The sequence below is a fragment of the Ahaetulla prasina genome, chromosome 2, assembly GCF_028640845.1.
Source record: "Ahaetulla prasina isolate Xishuangbanna chromosome 2, ASM2864084v1, whole genome shotgun sequence".
NCBI classification, from domain to species: Eukaryota; Metazoa; Chordata; class Lepidosauria; order Squamata; family Colubridae; genus Ahaetulla; species Ahaetulla prasina.
Genome location: NC_080540.1, coordinates 165758169 through 165781655, shown reverse-complemented (window position 1 = coordinate 165781655; position 23487 = coordinate 165758169). Strand labels below are relative to the sequence as shown.

The following is a 23487-nucleotide window of genomic DNA, read 5'->3' as shown; positions in this document are numbered from 1 at the left end:
AGTATGTACCAAGGGGCACGAGTGTTTGGAAACTGGATTTCTGTCAGGCATAGGCGTTATTCTGTGGTCATCAACCATTTTCTTTCTGAAAGGATCTGATACCACACAGAGTATGCCTGAGCTTTTGACTGCCTCCACCAGTATTAGGCTCTTTGAGAATTGACACAACATTTTATAATGTTTTTGTCACTCTTTTCTTTCAGTACATTGTGAAATGTCATGGGAGTACACTCTTGCCCCAATTCTTGGGTATGTACCGGCTCAGTGTTGACAACGAGGAGAGCTACATGCTGGTCATGAGGAACATGTTTAGTCACAGACTTACTATACACCGAAAGTATGATTTGAAGGTAATGGATGATGGAGAAAAAGCACTGGATGAATCGAGTCTCTGTCTTTGCTTAGTCATCTCCTGCATGGTGCTTACCTAAGTCATGTGAAAATGAAAGTACATTCCCTTATGGTTTTACATATCAACCTAGTAAAAACCATCCAGTCCTTAGGAGTTCTTAAAAGAAGGTAAATACAACCTCAGATGAACAACAACAGATGTCATATTAGACCATGTTCATCTTAATCATCTGCTAAGGATCAGATGATTTTTACTATGTCCTGATATGTAAAACCATAGAACTCAAAGTTGTTGTGGTTTTCACATGACTGTATGCATGCTGGTGTATCTGGAAGTAGTATTATTTATCTGTTATTTGATTGTTATCCTGCCTTTATTATTATTTACAAGTAACTCAAGGCAGCAAATATATCTAATACTCCTTCCTCCTCTTGTTTTCGTTATAACAACAAACCCAGTGAAATGGTTTGGGCTGAGAGAGAGTGACTAGCCCAAAGTCACCAAGCTGGTTTTCATGCCTAAAATGGGACTAGAACTCACAGTCTCATAGTTCCTAAGCCAGCACCTTAACCATTAGACCAAACTGGTTTAGCTCAATTACCCCTGATATACTGTTTTGAAACAAAACACTCAGACAAATGGATTGACTCGTTACAAGGAGGTGGGCTGTCAGGAGTTTTGGCTCATTTCTCTGACTCAGCCCATATTCACTGCCATGTTCCAAAATTCCCAGTCATAGCTGTTTAGCACAATGACACATGTAGCTTTAAGGAGATGTTGATTTCCAGATCTTTCTCTCCTAGGGAAAGGGAGGGGGGAGGATGACATGTGTGATGACATCATCAGTCAATTACAGCAACTTACGTACAGACTAATACAAATATATCACGGCATTGGTAGTGACATCATTGTCCTTATGTTGCTACCGCATTAGTGGGTTTGGTGTGGATGCCACTGTCTCTGTAACGTCCCCTTCTCTCCCTTTGGGGAACAGAAGGTGTTGAGCCAAGGGAGCAGCATATACCGGTAATTGATTTGGAAAACTGCACAGCCCCAAGTAGAGTTTTGGTATCCAATCTCTTTACCTTGTAATAATCCAATTTCTCAACAATCCTCCTTTGATTATTCTATAAAAAGGATAATCATCATACAGGAGTAATTGAGATAAAAGGTCATTCAAATAGCATTTATTTTAAAAAAACCGCTGCCTCAGATGGCAGTGTCTTAAAATGGTTTTGTGACATAAATTGACAAGCAAGCATGATTTCCATCTGGTGTGAGACAAGGGCACTCATGGGGTTGTTATTTAACAGCAAAGCCTCATGCTGCATATGCTTGGGTACATGGCTCTGATCAAGCTTCTGCCCACAACTGTGCTCGGCCCCAAACATCTGGTTTTAGCCAAAGGTTTCACAGAGCTAGCAGCTGACACTATTTCTAACCACCTTTATCCATAACAGAAAGGATAGTGCGTCTACTTGGGAGGGAGCACCATTCCCAAATTCAGTGAGGTTTTATTCCTGAGTGAGTGATGTGGGATTGCAGACTGGGATATGCTTAATTCATTCCATGAATCTTCTGGCACTGCCTGTCTGACTCCCTCATCATCCAGCCACAGTGTCTAAATTTAGATAAGCTCTTTAGGGCAAGGACTGCCTTTTGTTTATGTAGCTCTCTTCATGCATCATGGACTCCGGTGGCCTGTTCAAAGAATAGATCACAATAGGTAGATCTGTTTCAAAGACAAAATCCTTTGGGAGTCACCTGCCCTCCACCACCACCCCCACTACTGTATCCAATTAGTTATTTTTAAGGTCAGAAATGAGTTCTCCGTCCTAAAGCAAGCAAAACATTCCCTCTGAGCTTTTTCTAGTCCTTTCTGTCACAGCTGAGTTAGGATCTATCTGAGGAGAGATCTAGTTCTGATCTGATAGCTGCCCAGAAGATCCATTTTGTTTTCCTGATACCGTGTTTCCCTGAAAATAAGACCCTGTCTTATATTTTTTGAACCCTGAAATAAATGCTTGGCCTTATTTTCAGGGAGATCTTTGGTGCGTGTGGAGCAATATGGGGCTGTCTTACCTGATTTCCAGCTGTTTTGGGAAAGGTTTATTTTTTGGGGGAGGCTTATTTTAGCACATGTGCTCAAAAGCCCGATTGGGCTTATTATCAGGGGATGTCTTATTTTCGGGGAAACAAGGTAGTCTGTTAACATCGGTTGTTGCTATACAGGTAGTCTTTGACTTAAGATTGCAGTTGAGCCCAAAATTTCTGTCGTAAAATGAATCTGGCTTCCTCATTGACTTTGTTTGTCAGAAGGTCGCAAAAGATGGTTTACATGACCTTGGGACACAGCAACGGTCATAAATATGAACCAGTTGCCAAGCATCTGAATTTTGATCCCATGATCATGAGGATGCTCCCAAGGTCGTAACTGTGAAAAACGGTCATAAATCACATATTTCAGGGCCGTTGTAACTTTGAAGGATCACTAAATGAACTGCTGTAAGTCGAGGACTACCTATACTCCCATTTCCTATCTGCGGCAGCTTTCCTGGGGGGCTAGTCCTGCAGAGTCACGGCTGGAATGGGATTTTGGATCATGACTAGCCAAAGCGATAAAGGCATTCTCTCAGAAGCCTGTGCTTCATTTCCTGTTCTTTGTCCCAAAGCCTGCTAAGGCAGCCTAGATGGCCCTGGCTGCAAAGGTCTCCCTCCCCGTCTCTTGCTTCAGGACTGCCACGCAAGGGCCCCCTTCTTTCCTTGGGGAATTCACTCAGTAGAGGAATGGCTTCAAATGCAAGGTCGCTATTTTGCGCTAAAAAGCTAAGCTGGGAAAATGAGATGGATCATGTCCACGCCTCTCTGCCTCCAGCCTGGCTACACATCATTAAATGCTGACCTTAAGCAAGTTCTCTCATAGCAAGGTTATGTGAATAATTTACAAGCAGTGTTTGCATTCACAAGTGTTTTAGGAGGCCACTCTCTCTGGAGGGGAACGGGTGGGGTGGGGGGGCTAGAAACTGCATTGCCACAAAAGGGCTATAGCTCAAAATGCAGCCGGGGAATCGCTTGTTAGTACACATTATCATACAGGGTTGCAGATTAAGTAATTTGCAGAGGCTGTTAATATATTTCTTGACGATAAAATATTGCCACAATTATGCTTAATGTGCTGCTTATCCTGAAATTAATGCAAGCCCCAAAAGTCAAGTCAGTCGGAAAAGGATGAATGGGCAGAAATGATATGGCAGTGTGAGTGAATTGAATGTGAGAGATTTGGGCTGTTTTCCATGTATGCGTTTTTAATACTTGACCTATTCCTCCATCAAAATTATCTCTGAAGTCTACAAGGGATGGAGTGTTTTTCTTTTTCTTTTGAATGAAATGTGGGTCTCTAATAAAAGCCTAACTATCTCAAGTGATACCTTTCCTCGCTTCGGATGCTCATGCTGCCAATATGTGTATAACTCTTCAGAAGGTTAGCCTATCTCCCCGGGAAGCTTTGGAGCAGGGAGCTAGATTTAATTTGTTGGGTCGTTTCTCTATCTGATGCCAAGGGGTTTTGCAATTACTTTGCAGCGTATAGAAGCAATATAGTATAGCCCCTGCTCAGAATGTTACATAAAAATGTAATAAGGCAAATAGAAAGGCAGGGCAAATTAGCATTGTAAAAAGGAGACTGTGGGTGGGTATAGCAAAGGCCCCCCCCAAGGTGTAGAAATTAACAAAGGCATTAGTGACAAGGGCACCAAGGGGGTGTATCTTGACAGAAGGTTGGAGGGGGGAAAGCAAGCAAGAGCAGATGGTCTGGGGGCTTCTCAGTTGGTGTTGATAAGATTATTCCACGTTCTGAGACATCTCAAGTATGTTCTATTGAGAGGGGTTTGTGTATGTGTGTGTGTTTTAGAGAAGGCACCAAGTTTGGTGTAAACCCAGGTTCATAGTGGTACAACAATAGCATGTTGAATTTCTGACAAGGCAGCTTCCTTTTTGACTGCTGAAGTCTTTTTAAAAAAATAATAATTTAAAAAAAAACACCCATCCACCAAGGTTTTAGAACTCAGTGGGTGAGATGCAGGTTCATCTGTTGGCTTCATTAAGAGCCTCTGGATAGCTTTAATTAAGTCATGTTTTCCCAGTTTCTTCTCTCCCTTCTATTAAGTAAAAAATAATAATAAATGCCTGCCACATATGTTCCGAATGAATAAAGGATGTGATTAATCTGTATCGTGAAAATGTTACACTGTGTACCATTGATTTTTAGGGTGCAACCCTTCCATTGCAGATCTGCTGATATACCAAAAATAAATGTAAACCAACATGTTCAGGAAATGGTTGAAAACTTTTGCCCATTCAGTACTACTCTTAATTGTTTATGCTGCTAAAGACAGTTTTGCTATGAATTTGCTTTGAATGATTGGCCTATTGTCAAAAATGGCGTTAAAGTCTCTATATGTGCGCATATTTTGCTGGGTGCCAAGAAATGACTGGTCAACCGTGGAGCCTTTATATCCATCTCATTAAATACTAGGACGCACTTGGTGACTTGAAAGAATTGCATCAAATATTGGAGGGGGAAGGGAGGACACATACATACCCTGCAGGCAGAATATAAGGCTATGCAAAGCACCATAAAGGTTCTTCCCCTCCTCCTTCAAACCATCCAGTCAGGAATTAACAGCCAATAGCATTGAAGCATTGGGATGGGATGAATGGAAGATACAGGTAAAAGAGGTTATAGAAAAGTGAGAGATTTCCTTACCAATTTTCTTGCCGTCTAAAATGATAGTATTGCCGTCTAAAATGATAGTATTAGTCATGAAACAATTTGTGATTTACATGTTTAAATTCGTGTACCTTGGCCAGGGTGAAATGCTACCAGTTCGGAGTGGTTTGCCCAAACCGGTAGTGAAAATGCTACTGGTTCACCAGAACCTGTAGTAAAAAAATGCTTTAAAAAGTTAAAAAAAAAAAAGTTCTGAGGATCGTGCGGCACAGATGATCCTCAGAACTTTTTTAAAACTTTTTTTAGCATTTTTTTTACTACCAGTTTGGGCAAAGGTAGTAAAAAAAATGCTTTAAAAAAAGTTTAAAAAGGTTCCGACAATCAGCTGTGACAATCAGCTGTGACCCGTGATGGTCAGAACTTTTTTTTTTACTTTTTAAAGCATTTTTTTACTACCTATTGGCTGAACCGGTATTTTTGTGTAAAGTGTGATAGTTTGTTTTTGAGCTCTCTGTAACTTTGAGGTTCCTGCTTGTTGCAGGGGCCATTTTGTGTGAAGTTCAGCTGCTTTTGCATTATGTGTGAGTCAGTTGTGAAGCTTTTGTGTTATTTTTGTGTAAAGTGTGATAGTTGGTTTTCCTGGTCACATGACCACCAAGCCACGGCCACAGAATCAGAATCAGTAGAGAAAATTTTTGAATTTCACCACTGACCTTGGCATATAGTCATGCTAGCCATATGGCCATGAAAATGTTTTTGGACAATACTTGTGCCCTCTGCTAAGAAACTTAGATAAGCACCGGCTCCTAGAGTTGAACACAACTGAACAGGGGAAACCTTTAGCTTTATTTTTTAATTAACCATGGTTACAGTGATTTTATTTAATAAATATATGACCACTACGGCAATCCTTTGGAAGGTTTAATGTAACTCTTCACCTTCCATTGAGATTTTAAAGTTCCTGAAGTTATGAGCCCATTTTCCTTCCCACTTTCTAATAATTTTGAGTTATGTTAATACTTTAATTTGAAAGATGCTCCAAAAATACACAACTTATCTCATGTTTTCTAGACTGTAATCTTCATGTTCTTGCCTTTTTTAGGGTTCACTGATATCCCGTGAAGCCAGTGACAAAGAGAAGGTAATTGGTGATTGTAGGTGCATTTTCATGTTAACCTGATATGGGCTGATTATAGTTTGTTGACACAACCCAACATGGTATTATAGCTTTTTCTGTACAAAGGTAATACAGATTATGTCTAAACATTATTGTTTTTATTTCATAAACCACAATTAGCTGAATTCATGCCCAAAGCTAAGCCAGGAGTGAGTGGTCTCTCACTCTCTTTTTCTAGACTCTTGGAAAACTTCTGAGAACATAGAATCAACACTAAGCAGAAAAAGGGTCTATTTCACTGGCATGGTTTTTCCTTAATTTTAAATTTCGGAGTGATGAGAGTTGATTTAAAGATGGTAATGGTGTGCAGAAGGCTCGGAAAACAAACTTAAAAGTTGTCATTTCCATCCTCAAATCTCCTCCATTTGAGTAAATGGACTTTTTCCCCCTTGTTCCTTCTAATGATATCATTATCACTGGAAGGCTTCTAGAAGTTCCAGGTGAAGAAACTTGAGTATGAGGTACCTAATCCAGAAGGAGACACCTACATTAATAGGATTTGCACCATCTAATACACAACCAGGTGGACAAAGTACAGGATAATGTGTATACCTCGCTACTGGATAATGTTTAATATAACCTATAAAATCATCAAAGGTTGAACTTAATCAAGGGAGTCTGCTTCTTCTTAAAGCAAAGTTGGACAATCTGCATCCCCAAACTTTTTCTGGAACTATTGGAGTATCCTATTATGGAACTTATGTTATGCTTCATTTGGAGTTGATGTAATTGAAGTTGATGTAGTTTTAAAGTCAGAGGCCTACAAAATCTAAAATAGATTTAGCCCCTTTATAATAAAAAAAAAGTAATAAAACTTTCTGCATTGTTATCCTGACCCCTGGTATTTTCGTTTCCTCCTTTGTAGCTCTGAGCTATCACTCTAAGCTTAAAATTAGCTTTCTTTTTTTAAATATAAACACAAGACATACATAATAGAAAGGGAGATAGATAGACAGACAGACAGACTGACTGACTGTACTATTTTAAGAACTTAAATGCAAAACCCTGGTATTAATGGGCACATAGAAAAAATGAGATATTGGGCAGAAATGCTACTTCCTGGAAATTATTTTAAGAGCAATTTCAAAATAGGTTAAGAATGACTTTTTATGTTCCTTAAACTGACAGTTGAAAGGTATATGCTCCCTAATTAGTTTAAGCCTGCTATCGGTGAGAATAGAGCAGATATTTTCTTCTCTTTTCTAAAAGGTGTTTAAAATATTTTTATCTCACTTTACAATTACATGGTTTGGGCTACTTGCATTGATTTGTAATTGTTATTTTATGTCCCACTTTTCCACCAAGGAATGACCCAAAGTCAGATCATCAGTTTAAAAATTACACTGAAACCACAATAGAAAACCATGGCCTATACGTGGAGAAGACGCAATCCACAAAATGAAAATCTTTTATTCTATAGTATACGTACACATGAAACCTTAGTTTTGTTTTTAAATTATTTTGCAACTTTTTATTGCTTCTAGTTCCGTCTTCCAAATTTGGATTCAGCAAATTTCAGTTGAAGTTTGACTTTCTTCCTCTGCCTCTTTTTCATGCACTGTCCTCTTTTTCCAGGGCAAGGAACTACCAACTCTGAAGGACATTGATTTCCTAAACATGAACCAGAAAGTGTACATCAGTGAAGAGGCCAAAAAAGACTTCATGGAAAAGTTGAAGCGAGATGTAGAGGTATTGTAGCTTTCTCAGCCTGATCTAGTATAACAAGAGGGGTGGTTCTGGGTCAGTAATCTAATGGGGCAAGGTGTGGATGCTAAAGAGAGATTTTTAAAATGGGCAATTTTTCATGGTTCAGTTGAATTGGTGTTACTAATGGTAACCCACCCTACTGTTCTGATTCCCATCTTAATACCTTTTAAGGTTAAAAGTTACCATTATTTCTCTAGTATCTGCCAGTGAATCAACTCCTTCTACCCTATCCCTAAATAAAATCTAATGTTGTGCTGGTGGTATGGGAGCATCTGCAGCGTTCCTGACCAGAAGCACCAGGGCTTCTTGGTCTGTGTCCCTCCTCTGGATTTGAGGCTGAAAAAGCCATAGAACTGGTATGCCATCTGTACGGCACAAGGAGTGATGCCACAATGGTTCCTACATCACAGACTGAATATGAGCTTTGCTATTATCCCCAATTCTACCTTACATTTCTGACTACTTCACTGCTTCCTTCCCTGTTTCCCACGCTTGAGCAGTTGACATTGGCATTTTCCTACTGCAAGTTTCCTCGGAGGAATTTGTTTTTTTTTTGTACAGCTCCTTATTATTGATAATCTGCTTCTTTAAACTAACAGGCTGCCCAGCAATATAAACAGGAAATGTCCTTAAAAGGGGATAATATTCTCAGTACAATTATTTGTAGGCAGATCCTTTTCTGACAAGTCATCAAGTCTTAGGCTTGGGAAAATTACAGGGGCGGTAAGGTCGTCCTGAGTGTGAGGATGTTATGAAAAATTGTATCGTTTGAGAGTAATCAGCTGTTGCTTCTGAAGAACCAAAAATTGTTCCCAAGCAGGCTTGATTATCCCTGAACGTCAATCATTTGACCAGCTTTGTATTCTAAGGTTCTAGGTTGACTCTGGAAGGCAATGGGGTAGGACCTTTTGATACAAAGAGCAAAGGGCTTTCAGTAACTATATTCAGCTTGTTCCAGGCAACTCTGAAGGTCATTGATAAAGTATATATGATGGATCTTTCTTCCTCTGGGTATTTTCCCCTATATTATTTGCATATGGCAAAAAGTATTGGTTCCCAGGGTATTTCTAGAGTTGTACATCATTCTTATCTCAGGAGGATTACATAGCAGCAAATCGCTTTCCCTCCATTCTTTCATAAGCTAATTTGGGAATTTTTGAAGCTGCCTTTTGAATTTCCTAGCCATCTAAGGTCAGATGGAGAGTACATCAGCCCTGTCAAAGACGACATGTTAGAGAAGGGTGCTTCAGAGTCTCTGTTGCTTTGAATGACAGGATATAATCGTATTGAGAATCAGGGAAGTCGGTGTGCGTAATGTTTATTGGCTGGCATTTATGTCATCATAAAGGCACACTCTTTTCACTGAAAACATTTTTCAACTTATGTGAACTTGTAATGGCAGAAATATATAGAAAGTGCTTTAAACAAAATGTAATACCAAAAAAGGAGAAAGGCAGTTCTAAGCATTTAACTGACCCCAGATTAATGGCCGGAAGGGTTGTTTCCATGGCAGAAGGAGAAGAAATCTAAACATGAGAATTATTATGAGAACAGTTCATAGCAACTGTTATGTACTGAAGTGTTCATTCATTGTTTTCTTATCGCTCGTTCCTTGTTTTGCTTTTTTATTCTTTTTGGGCTTCTGGAATGGCAGCTGCAAATATTTGTACTGTATTCATAACTTTGAGGGACAAATTCTGTACTGAAAGAATTGTGGTTCAGCTCTCTAGTGGAGGTCTCAGACCCTGATTTTCTGAATTGCTGGTCAACATTTGCACCCCATTTGCCATAATGAGGTGAGAATTGAGGTTAACTTCCAGCTCTGGAAAAATTTGTTCACAGCTAGCATTTCATCAGCTATTATATTTCCTTAGGGATTGAATCTGCAGAATTTAAACTACTTCTGCAGTGTGAGATTTTCCCTATTGGCCTTAATGACTGTTAATAGCATGTGATGGGGGGGTGGGGGCTGCAGATGCTCAATGTCTAACGCAGTGGTTCCCAACCAGTGTGCCGCGGCACTAAGGGGTGCCGTGAGATCTTTTGAGGGTGCCGGGAACTTTTGAGCTACGGAGATTTTAAATATCTATTTCCTTATAAGGGTGCCGGGAACTTTTGAAAGGCTTTCCAAGGGTGCCTCAAACAAGAAAAGGTTGTGCCTCAAACAAGAAAAGGTTGGGAACCACTGGTCTAACGATTAACCTCGTATACATACCATGCAGCCTTTCTCCTGCATCAGCTCTGTTTCTCTCAAATGTTCCAATTCTTCTTCCTCCAAGTTCTGTTTTACTGCTGACCCAAATCAGGGGACTGATAGGCAATGGGCTTCTTGAGTTTTAAAAAACCTGATGCTTTGGATGTGACAAAGGAGGTCATTTGGTGTCACTCCCTAGGAACAAGCAGGCTGAAATCTTCTGCTGATCTTCTAAATGAAAGTCTCAGCCACATGAACAATACTTTGAATGTTTCCAGTGGAGTTGTAGGAGATGACCAGGCTAGAGCCAGAGGGAAGGTTCAAACGCATCATCATTCCGTTGATTCTTATCTGCCACCAACTAGCTTTCATCATTAGTAGTTCAGATTCTTGTACAGTTTTAGCTTACAATAAATGTAAATATTTGTTGGAAGAAATATCCTTCTGGGTTCAGTTCCAAGTGGGGAGAAAGACACTGGAAACATGGTGGCTGATTGGAAAGATAGTTTTTAATGGTGGACAGGACCACATGGTTTGAGGTCCTGGGCAAAAAGCACATGGTTGAGAGAGAGAGAGAGATTTATACCTTCTGTTCAGCTTTGAATTTGAGCTTGTATTATGATTGGTTGTCAGACTCCCATGGAGCTAGTCCCTGAGTCCCAAGCTTGGTTGACTTTTGCTGGGTGATGATGTAATGAAAGGGCTTTTGGGAAATTCCTACTATGGCTCTTCCTGAAGAAGGTAGATCTTTGTTATGTAGAATAGATTGGCCTAGGCCTTAATGGCCCATTGACAAAGGGTGGGGAGGGCTGAGTTTCTGCCTCCCTTTTAGGGGAAATATTCTGCCCTTTTAATATTTCCCAAAATATCTCATTTTCCTAGGAGAGGATGGGTGCTAACTTCCTACATATTCATTTGAACTGCCTGGACTCCTGAGTCCCCTGTGCTTGATAGGAGTTGGCTAAAAAAGGATAGGACTTGTTTCTGTATTATGTTTCTGTTAATGCCTGCTAACTGGTTCTTCACAAAAAGTGAGATTAGATTTAGGATTTTTCACTGCTTTCTGGATAGGTAGTTTCAGAAGAGATGTGCTTTAAATTTATTCATTAATTATATTTTTTATTCTGCCCTTATTACTTTATAAAATAACTCAAGGTGGCAAACATACATAAAACTCCTTCTCTTATTTTCCCCACAACAACAACAACCCTGTGAGGTGGATTGGGCTGAGAGAGACTAACTAGCCCAAAGTCACCTGGTTGGCTTTCACGGCTAAAATGAGACTAGAATTCACCATCTCCTGGTATCCAGACCAGCACCCTAACCACTACATTCTACTTTAACCACCAGTACTCATCAATCTCCCGAACTTGATGGTTCCAGCTCCAGATAGATTAAGACTACAGCACTCAAAAAGCTCAGTTAGCGTGGCCATTAGCTGGATCCTGTGGGTGTTCTAGTCACAGCATATCAGGAGAAAACCAGATTGCGAAAGCTGCACGTAATGATCTCTTGGTAATCCCCTTTACCATGTAATATTAGGAACAATTTTATTGTATGATATCTTGTTTGTTTAATAGCTTGGCTTTCACTCCCAGAAGCCCTCAGTAATACATTTGGGACTTTTGTCTCCCTTCTTTGCTACCCACTCAAATGTTTCTGTGAGATATTAGTGACTGGTTCACAAACCCTAATGAGCTTTATGGCTACATGGAGATTTGAACCTAGGTCTCTTCTGGCCCTAGTTCTGTACTCTTAAGCACAACTCCACACTTCCTTTCAATCTGGCAGCCTTGTTATAAAAATGACTGATGTAATTTAACATGGAATTCTTAGGAGAGTTGAAAATATGCTTTTAGCGATAAGCTCCCCCCTCCCCCACTGCAAAGAAAGAAGAGGCGGAATGGAGTAAAATCTCTGTTCTGTTCATTAATTAGGTTGCCTAACGTTTTTATCCTGCAGGAGGAAAAGGCTATAACATATGCTTACAGTTCTATGAGATAGTTAGACTGAGATGTGAGGGTGATTGATCTAAATGAGTTTAATGACCTAAAGAAGGGAGGGAACTTAAGTCCCATGAAGATAGATTGAAAGAATTGAGGGGGAGATACGACAGTAATCTTCAAATACCTGAATGGATGCCACACAGGAGGAAGCCAAGATTGATCTCCATTGTTCAAGAGTGCAGGACACAAAGTGATGGATTTCACTGGCAAACAACAATAAAGCTTAAGATACAGTTCCATAGTAGATGAGAATTACCCAAGGAGGGGTTGAGCCCCCATTTTACTGGACTTGCTCAAATAGAGACGAGACAGCATCTATCTATCTATCGATCTATCAATCTATCTATCATCTATCCATCCATCCATTTCCCACCTTTATTATTTTTAAAAATAACTCCAGGCAGCCAACATATCCAGCACACCTTCTGTCTCCTGTTTTCCCCATGACAAAAACTGTGTAAGGTAAGTTGGGCTGAGAGAGAGAGTGACTGGCCCAAGGTCTCCCAAGCTGGCTTTCATGGCTAAGGCAGGACTTGAGCTCACAATCTCTTGCTTTCTAGCCTGGAACCTTAACCACTAGACCACACCATGGTTCTCTCTGTTGGGGTTGCTCTAATTTAAATTCCTGCTCTTTGCACAAGTTTGGATTCAGTGGGTTTAAACGCCCTTCCCACTCTGTGATTTTTTTTCACTATGACTGTTTAATATCCTGGTTAAAAACATGAACTGTGATTTTAAAGTTTCTGCTTTAAAAAATTCCAGGTTTTGAAGTGGTACTTTTCCTGAGATTATTCTAGACCAGTGATTGCTAACCTTTTTGTTGTTGTGTGCTAAAAGTGCGTGCGGGTGCCAGCACCCATAATGCAATGCACCCCCTCGTGCATGCGCACATGACTCCCCCTCCCCCTGTGACCCCCCCATGCTCCCCCCCGCACATACACGCCCCCCCCCGCCCTGTTTTGGGCCTAGAAGGCCTCCCTGCTCACAGATGTTATGTCTGCCTTGCATGCAGCTTTATTCCTCTTTAGCATTAATCTCCATTGTTTTGTGATGCATTTCCTGCCTTTTTAAGATTTACCTCTATTTGCTCCTGTGAGGCACTTCCTCTTCCTGTTGTATATATGTGTTTATATTCTCGATGGCTTGTATAGCCTTTTAACTGCATTTTGATTAGAACTACTTGAAACACCTGCAGCCTCCTGGGACCAAAAACGGGCTGGGCGGAGGCACACATCCCCACACACCCCAACGCATGCGTGCGCATCTCCCACATGGGCGGTGGAACTAAGCGGGGCGACGGCTCGCGTGCCCGCAGAGGGGGCTCTGTGTACCAGCTGTGGTACGCGTGCCATAGGGTCGCCATCATGGTTCTAGACCTTTTAGTCTTAGTCTTAGTCTTAGATCTGTCATATGCTATAAGAGTAAACTAATTCATTCTAGCATTGTTGAATTATAATTCAATAGTATGGAATTATTGTATCAATTGTATGGAATCACACAGATGCTTTCACCAAGTGAAAACACTCAATAAATGTCAAATATATGCTTGTGGAGGAATCTTTTGTGCTTTCGTTTCTCTTAGAACCGGGGTCCCCAACCCCTGGTCTGTGGACCAGCACTGGTCCATGGCATGCCAGAAACTGGGCAGCGTAAAACAAGTGAAGCCCCATCTGTGGAATGTAGGCAGCACAAAAAACTCACCCCCTCTGGTCCACTAAAAAACCTCTCTTCACGGAACTGGTCCCTGGTCTCCAAAAGGTCGGAGGCCGCAGGCTTAGAAGACTGTTTTATGTCTTTTGAGCAATGGAAGCAAATGTTCACCAAAAAACAGCTGCTGGGTCCTGGAGCCAGGCTGATCTAATATATATCCAATTTCTGAGTTTCTGGTAGTTCTTTAACTTCTTTTCATTACAATTGTGTTGCCTTTGTAACTGCCATTGTGCCAATACTCTCAGGGGTTGGGCTTGTTGTTGTTTTTTCTGATTCCACAGGATGGGAAAGAAAAATCTTGTTTAAAAAAATTAATCATTCCAGTTATAGAAAAGGGCTCAAGTCTGAGAATTAAAGCTGGATGCATTCCATTTGGAAAGTAGGCCCACTGGTTTGAACAGCCAAAGCAATTAATCATGGGGACAGGTTGCCAAAGGGGAGCCCTCCCCCTCCCTGCACACATGCCATCTTTGGATTAAACCTGGACTTCATTTAAAGGCAAGAAAAACTGCTTTTATGCTTGTTTTAATTCAGGGTAAATGCAGGGTAAATTCTGATTTTGCTATCAAAGCTGCTAGATGAATCTATATCTGCATGATAGCTTGAGTGTTTAACTTTTAACATGACACAATGTAGTGGTTTAAGGTGTATTTATCAGTTAAGATACCTTAAGATACCAAGTTAATAATCTGTTTACCTCCTGCTGATTTTGGAGTTTTTGGGTCTAAGCAAACTGGTTTTGCTACAAGGTTAGTTCGAAATGTAATAAGGCCCAGAGCAAGGAAAATAACCATGATATATTATTGAACTGCTTTCTGTTCGCAAAAGAGGCTATGTTTTAAGTGCAGTTCATTACATGAATTACAGTGCCAGGCATGTTGAATCATAAATCTTGGAATACAAATTATAAGAGTGTTAGGTGTGCAAATGTAGAATGCACCCATCCACATTATGGCCTACTATTGCTGAGGATCATCACAATCCAGAATAGGAAACTAATTTGAGTTATCTTTGACTGAGGAATGGGTTTTCACAACACTTGAGTGTTAAGATCTTAGGTCTAATCTTTGAGATGCTGAAATAGCAAGCTGGGTTTGGATGAAATTCAGATGCCTAGCTGCCTACAAAGTTTGCAGGGAAGTCTCAGGCAAGTCAATAATACCATCTGCCCAGATACATTGGATCCATCTTAGATTCTTAATTTTGTATGATGTCCTTGATGTTAGTGTGCCCATGGATATCTCCCTTGCAGATTATTCTACTTTTTTTAAAAAAAACCTATTTTAAGTCTAAGCATTTTTTAAAGGAAACTAATGTGGTGCAAACAACTAATGCTGATTTCCCCAAATAATCTTGGGTTCCTCATAGATTTCTTCGGTATTGTTAGAGAATAAATATACGATGCTTGTGTAGCACAAGTACCTATTTTGTAAATTTGCCTACCTGCCTAGGAAAAAAAATAAACCACAGGTTGATAGTGAACAGAGAGCAGGGTCACCAAATTTGCAAAATTGGGCATTTGAGACCATATATTGCCTCCCCCAATAGCCATTTGGTAAATGAGCAATTGAATGGTGGTTTTCATGGAGCACCCAAAACATGTTCTCAGAATGAATGAAATCTTGTTACTCCCAGCCAGCGTGAGTAACCAGCTTTATTCGGATGGCCTTAGTTTGGAGAAAGCCTACCTTTAAAGTTTATTTTTATTTTGAAGCTATGTTGAAACCACGCTATTTCAGGCTTCTTTTGAGCTAAACTAGCTACAGCGTATCTCTAAAACAGTAATAGAATGTCTGTTGTGACGAATGCCTCCCAACAGTAGAAGCATGGTTTTTTGGGCTTGTTGGAAAGTACACATTGATTATACAGCTGAAGGTTATAAATACCTTTTTGAACCTGGGGAGTTCTCTGTGGTATTTTAATCACTCTTTTTTTATCACATAGATCCAGAAGGGGCATGCAATTAAGCAAGAATTATCAAAGTATAATATGTGTGTTATTTTGAATCTGTCATCTGCAAAGCCGCTCCCCCAAGTGATTGTATATATATATTAAGAACAGCAATAACAATTGTTATAAAAACCTATAAGTTCTCACTAAAATCAGTTGTTGCATTTAAGCAGGGGACTTATTTATTTAAAAAATGTATATCTTTTCTGTCCTTTTGCCTATTGTCCTGAAGAGTCGAAGAAAGTATCTCTGATAATGACTTTAGTCCTTGAATAGAAAATTATGGGAGAATGAATAACTATTGCAAGGCTGTTAAGATAAAGAAGAAAGACCAGAGACGGTACCTTAGTCTAAGCTAATAAAAGGTAGTCTCGGTGAGGACATTCAGCTGTACAATTCCCCATAGGCTGCATATCTAATTCTTTAGAATACAGTCCCCTCCAGGGTGAACAGTACCTTACTGAGTTAAGTATGTTCCCTTCTGAAACTGCAGCTTGCTATATGTCAAAGCAGTATTTCCTGCTAGGTTGGCTATATATGTTTTGGTGAGTGAAACTGCTTTAGTCACTGGGGGAACTGTTATAATACTACAAAAGACCAGCAGTCAAGAGTTTATTGAAATGACCTCTCCGTTCTCCGCATTAAGGGATCATGGGATCTTAAACATTGTGACAGTCTTCAAGTAAAATATAATGGAAAGGACACAGACAGAAGCTTGTGCAAATGCAAAAGAGCATGAAGTGATAAAAATATTTGCAATTTTGTAATATATGGAATAAATTATTTCATGAGTTTGTGTTGTGGGATTTTCGTATTTTCATATTTGGAATGAATAATGAGACAAATATGTACATCTCCTGCCCATCTCCCTATTGTGTTTGTTTCTTCAGTTCCTAGTGCAGCTAAAGATTATGGACTACAGCCTTCTCTTGGGTATCCATGATGTACAGCGAGCTGAACAAGAAGAAGAGGAAGACATAAAAGAGGAAGAGGAAGATGGAGAGGGTGAACCAGGGGCACCTGTGGGCTCATATGGAACATATCCTGAGGGCATTGGCAGTTACCTAAACTCCCACAAACCATTGGAGCCCGGTGACTTTGACCCTTATATTGATGTCTATGCCACTAAGAGTGCTGAAAGTAAGTTGGGATAAAACGAAAATGTTATTAAATGAAAGTTTAAATGAATAGAAAAATGCCTTTGGGCCTTTTGTTTATTGCAGCATTTTGTACACCAGAATCTGTATCATGATATTTACTATCATTTGCAACTCTTAGTTTACCAAGAAATTTTTGCCTTTAGTCAGTTCCAGAGAACACTCTGGAGTACAGAAGTCAGTTCTTTTACTTTATTTTTCTCTGTCATAGGTGATTACAGCCAGCCCAGGAATATCAGAAACAGCCTTATATTAAGTCAAATCATCCATCTTGCCTAGGGGTGATTAACTAGCAAGAATTCCAAGGTTTGGGGCTAAAAAAAGTTAAGCCTTACTTAAATACCTAATATAATAAGTACATACAATAAATTGATATGGAGCAATGTAGTCTCCTCCTAGCTTACAATCTTGAAAGGTCTACAGAAAAGATACCTCAGCAACATTTGATTAAAACTTAAATCCCAGTCTCGTTTAAGCAAGGTTTTTGTGAAGGCGTTCCCTTTATTATTCTAAAATATTACACTACTCGTTCTCAAACTGGCACCCTCCAGGTAAGTTGTACTACAGCTCCTGTAATTTTCAGCTGGTCAGACAAAGGTGTTGCTGAATGGACATTTTGGGGAGTTATACTCCAGAGTTTCCAAACTCTTACTAGTTTGGGAAAGGCTCCATCAAACTCATAAAAGGATTCTGTTAGCTATGATATCAAAGATGTAGGTGTGCCTTGTGGTATTCCAGATGCAACATCAGGTACTCTCAATTTTCTCAGTGTCTTACAGCCATTCACTGAAAAAAGTGACTTATGGCTGTTTTTCATAAGACTGTTATAGCTCCTTGTGGTCACGTGATCAAAATTCAGCTGCTTGACAAGTGGCTCATATTTATGATGGTTGCAGTGTCCCTGGGGTCTTCTAATCAATTTTTGTGACCTTCTGACAAGCAGTGTTCATGGGGAAGCCAGATTCATTAACAACCGGAGTTATTAACTTAACAACTGTAGTGATTCACGTAACAACTATGACAAGAAAAGTTGTAAAATAGGGGCAAAACTTAACAACTACTTTACTTAACAACATAAATTTTGGGCTCAACTGTAGTCATAAGTCAAGGACCACCTGTATTTAATTATTTGTACCAGGATGGTCTTTCTTCAGTGCACCAACTTTTGTAACCTTTTTATTTATGGAAGGGCGAGAGTGGTGCTGAGTCCATGTTGATCAGATCTGGATATCGGCTTTTGAGAAAGAAGGTAAATTTAATAGCCAGAATTTTTGCATATTGCTATGGGCTTGAATTTGCAATGCAGATTACAAAGAAGTGAAGATAAAGAAGAATACATAAACTTTATTAAGATCTTAGACCAGCCTGTGAACCTAAAGAATGTGATTGCTCAAATGAATTACTCAGGATTGGTTTGCTATATTTTGATTCAGGAAAGGAATCTCTTCTTCCTGCCTCAACCCTGTATGACCACTCTTTTTGCTTATGTATTTTCTGGGGAGCGGGGGGTTTGTTGTCATTGTTGTTCATCTTTTTTGTTTGCTGATGGATATTTGTATGGAAAGGGAGATACAAGTAAAATATAGCATCATATATATATCCCTCACTGTTTTCTCTTATTTTTCCAGATAGTCCTCAAAAAGAGGTTTACTGCATGGGCCTCATAGACATCCTCACGCAGTATGATGCCAAGAAGAAGGCTGCCCATGCAGCTAAGACAGTCAAGCATGGGGTGAGTTTGACTAGCCGCCCTGTCTGTTATGAAGATCAAATAATGCTAAGAAGGGAGCCATGGTTTTGATTAACTGGCCAGCACCCAGCCTCTATCTTCCCTTCCCACGACCATTATTTCTGCCCCAAATAGTTATTCTTTTCCTGCTTCAGCATTACTTTCTCCTTCTGAGTAACTGAATGGCCAAAGGCTGTCCCTCTCAAGATGGTTATACTGTATCATCACTGTGTGACCTTTCCTATAGATAGGAGCTATTCCAGTGTCTTGCTCTATGCTTGGGAGCAGCAGGAATTCAGAATCTCTTCTCATTATGAGAGAGCAACAGAGAAGAAACTTTGATCCCAACCAACATAGCCATTGGTAGTGCATGATGACTACCCCATGAAGTGGGGACAGGCTGAAATTGAGATTTGTTGTTTTAGGTTAGTTATCTGAGATATCTCTTGATACTTTTTATCTAGCTTCTTAAATCAAAGAGTAGTTATGTCCTGAAGAATACAGCCGATGGGAGTTTTGTAGCTACAGACTACAAGCAAGGAAGTAAGGTGGAGAAACTATGTCAGTGGCAGAAAAACCTGCACCATCCCCAATAGATTTTTTTTTTAAAAAAATGCTATTTGCTGTGGGCGATTTCACAGAAGAGTTATTTTTATTGTACCATTGGGGCAATGGCTTTTATGTTTTTTAAGTACAAGGACATTTCCTTGAGGGGAAGATGGTAAGGAGCAGATATAATGTATTCAAGAGAAGCAAGACGGATGTTCCACTGGGTCAGAAATATTTGCAGTGGAGAATACACATGTTAATAGCATCTGATCAGTACATTTTAGTTTTATACATATATATATCTGACCTTTTTTTTGTACAACTCAAGGCAGTGTTCATACCTAATGCTCCTTCCTCCTATTTTCCCCACAATAAGAATTCTATGATGTGGGTTGAGCTGAGAGAAATGTCTAGCCCAAAGTTACCCAGCTGGTTTTCTTGCCTAAGGAAGGGTTAAAACGCATGACCTACAAGATTCTAGACCAGCACCTTAACCACTACTCCTGATTGGCTCTATGGAAGTTAGGACTCAGGTGTTACATCCCCAGTGTTTCTAATATTCACAGCCCATGCCATACTGCTTTCACTATAGTGATTAAGAATTAAGGGGGCTGATTTGTGGTAGTTGTTGACACTTTGTCTTCCCCTACAGGCTGGTGCAGAGATTTCTACAGTGCATCCAGAACAATATGCCAAGCGCTTTCTGGACTTTGTCACCAATATATTTGCTTAGCAGTTTTTCATATGTCTTGTTGACCCAAATCAAACCTTTCCAGCACCTTTGTAGTTGTCAGTCACCCTGCTCCCTGATTCTCCGTAAGTAGGATAGTTTTCATCCTGCTATTCTGGGATCAGCAGGGGAATTGGGCTGACTTCAGATGAGTCCCACTCTTGCAACTGAGGGACGGCTGCTGAACCAAGTGCCTTAACTCTGATCATCTGCTGAGGTGAGAAATGATCGAGAGTACCAAAGAAACTGGTTACGAATGCTTCGGAGAGCTACTTCTCCTTCCATGCCGGAGGAAGAGGAGTGGCTGGTTTTTATCTAAACACTGACTTCTTCCTTTCCGTTAAATAGTACCAGTGTTATGTCATTTAGAGCAGGATAATGCTGAAATAGAATAATATGCAATATGAAGTTAGTTGTGCCTTGGAAGAAGGGGGTTGAAGGGAATCTTCCCCATTTACACAATCAAATATTGTATCCTATGATATCCCATTGTACTGCCTATTTCAAAGCCACGCGCCAGTCGTATACCTTTTCTACCATCCCTGTATACACAACCTTTGATGGAAGACTGCACTGTGCCCCATCTTTGTGAATAGTTTTGCTCTGATTCTACTCCTGTTGTCAATAATGGAAATCTCTTCTGCTAAAGAAAAGAGCCCAGCACTGAATCCAGTACCCCTTAAGCCTTTTTCCATGTAGAATTGCAGGTTCTTTGAACTTTGTGGCCCACAGGTTGCTATTAATGAGAAAAAAATTACTTCAGACTCATTGCTCTCATGCATCCTTTTTCCTTCCGTTTTCTAGTTGAGAATAAGAGTTGAAGTAGGGTTTGAGAAGTTCTTTGTACTTTCTAAATAAATTTGGAGTGAACTCCTGAGTAATAGCACTATTGTCTGAAATCCTGTCCTACATACTGCAGAGCTTTTTTGAGTCTCCCTTGTCAGAGGGAGATTGAGAGAAGGACACAATAACACTAATTTTGGAGGTAACTCTAATCTTTGGGGTAATTTATACAGGAGCGTCTATTGGGCACACAACCCAGATTGAGTGGGTGTAACCCATAAAAGGGCCTATAAGGTATGGCTAGGCTACTTGTGATTTACCACCATATATTAAATTTGAAATCTGCTGAGAAATGCTAAGGATGAAAGTCCTCACCATTTAGGTTGTAAAGCTTTAACATTAAAATTAAAGCAAGCCTCAGATGTTGGTGAACTGGCAACAGCATCAATACCATGTCCAGTAAGAATAGGGACTGTTGAGAGTTCAGCAACAGATAGAGAGCCCTGGCTCCCTATCCAAACATAAAACACCTCCGTATTGAAGTAGGAATCAACCAAGCCTCATTTATTTTGTTTAGTGTTATGAGATAGGGAGGGTATCACGCCCAGCTTCAGGATGCTATGTGAAGCAGCATCTGTTTGCCTGTGCATAATGGCTCTATATGTTTCTTCTATATGTATATCAAATTGGCAAACCAGTGTGTTTTGGGAAAATGGCCTGTCTCAGTGGTTGATCAAAATGCCTCTTAAGGAGGAAACTGCTATAAATTAGCAGATGCATTAAAAACAATATCCCTTTTCACTCACCAGAATGGGAATTCTTGGAGATACTTCATTTAGCAAAGCAAGGAATGCAGACAAGGAACTGGATATATTAAATGATATTTCCTCTAGTGCAATGAGGAATGCAGACAGAAAAGAACTGGATAAATTAAATGATCATTATTCATTTATTATTGGCTTGGTTAAGAGATCTTGCTTTCTGTAGTAGCTGTCCTAGCAGCAGGGGGAAGCTGTCACACTCCAGCTATCTCTGAACTATAATTCCCAATAACTCCAGCCCTCTATGAGCATTTATGAGGAATGCTGGGAATTACAGTTTAACAACATCGAGGGCCAGTATTACCTACCTGGAAACTCTAGCTATGGTTCAGGGTACAGTGCTACTAAGTTTGCTACTCTGGACCTGAAACATGGGGGCTACTTTATGGTTTGTAATGTTTTCCCCTTCTGCCCCATTACTGGTGTGTTGGGACTGATGTCATTTCAGCTCCCAGCACACTAAAGGCTGTGCCATGGAGATACATTTATGCTGTGGGGTTGTCTTCCTTCCAACCTTTCAGTGTTTTGTAATTGTATACAGTGTGTATTTCTGGTTTACTCTTGTATGGCTAAAAATAAATTATTGAACCAAAAGTTTTCTGTATGAAGTGCCCAGCTGTGCTGTTATATACTGCTAACCTAGCAGGGTAGAAGGATGAACTCTGTTTCAGTGAAAGAATAAAAGACTTTCCTTGGCCCTTCACAGCTTTCTGAATTGAAATTATGATGTCAATTATTTTTATTTATCACATTTCTCAACCTTCAGGGGGAAAAAATATCCAAGCTTGGGGAGGGGGGGATCAGTTAAGACAAGAGTGTTATGATTTTGACCAGATGAACCAGGGTTAATTTGAAACAAAACTGTAGACATTAAGTCTTGTCTGGCTTGCCCCTTCCACTAGCAGGAGATCTTGTTCCAAGCTGGCTTGATTTATAAAAATGATGACAGCAATTTGGCAGGATTCATGCTTTTTAATTGCTTGTTTAATTATCCAAGTTTCACCATTCCTATAGAAAACTGATCAAGAGCTTATACTCCTGCAAAACTCCATTTGCAGATGAGAATCATTAACCAAGACTGCATACAAAAACAATCCTTCCAATCCTTACCTGTCTACTAGTATTATAACAGTTGAATGTCAGACAGCCTCTGTATCTAAAAGGATTAAGATTATTTCAATCCACTGATCTTTTGAGATGCAAAAGATTCTTAAGTTGAATAGCTATTATTATTATTGTTATCTGTGGGTAATTTGCAGTTAAAGTCAGTTAAGACTTAATAATTCAAGTCTCAATCAAAGACCTAAGAATTATTAGGTAGCACCTAATAATCTCTGCAGTTTCAAGCAGGGTGGCTTTTTATAAAAATTAGGGTGTTCAAGTCTGATAAATTCAATATATTCCTACATTGAGGAAATCCTTTAGGTATTGTTCTCCAATCATGATTGGTGTAAGAATGGATTCTTTCCCCCCACAAGTATTTGATCTAACTTCAGTCTGCAAGTCCCAATATTTTATAATTTCTTTCCAACTGTTTTCCTCAATCCTAGCACCACTTGGTATAGCAACATCAACAAAGCAGACATTCTTCTTTTCATTAACTTATATCAAGCAGGTTATCAGCAAGATGCTTATTTTCATAAGTATTTGTTGCCCTGGGATCTTTGCCAAATCATTCTTCCATGGAGCTTTATGAACTTAGAACCTGAATTTATTTGGAGATAGGCATGCCTAAATTCCTTGGGATTCAATTATAACCCTTGTTTTTAAGTTCTTGAATGATTATTGTAAACATAAGAAATGGTGTGATAATTAAGATGGAGCATAATTCCCCTCCCCCACCAACTACTTGAATCTTGCTCCAGCCTAGGAGTTGCTACCCAGCCCTGAATA

At 39.8% G+C, this 23487-nt stretch overlaps 1 protein-coding gene across 3 annotated transcripts in view; it reads left to right on the top strand.

The window, feature by feature from the left end:
- PIP4K2C (phosphatidylinositol-5-phosphate 4-kinase type 2 gamma) overlaps nucleotides 1-22295 on the top strand; it is a 37084-nt gene extending 14789 nt beyond the window's left edge. For all 3 annotated transcript variants that reach the window (XM_058169498.1, XM_058169499.1, XM_058169500.1), the window contains 6 exons: nucleotides 204-350; nucleotides 6184-6222; nucleotides 7834-7947; nucleotides 16716-16965; nucleotides 18611-18714; nucleotides 19913-22295. In XM_058169498.1, coding sequence (XP_058025481.1) covers nucleotides 204-350; nucleotides 6184-6222; nucleotides 7834-7947; nucleotides 16716-16965; nucleotides 18611-18714; nucleotides 19913-19993 — 735 coding nt within the window. In that variant the 3' untranslated portion in view covers nucleotides 19994-22295. The remainder of the gene's footprint in view (nucleotides 1-203; nucleotides 351-6183; nucleotides 6223-7833; nucleotides 7948-16715; nucleotides 16966-18610; nucleotides 18715-19912) is intronic.
- Nucleotides 22296-23487: the final 1192 nt, after the last annotated feature.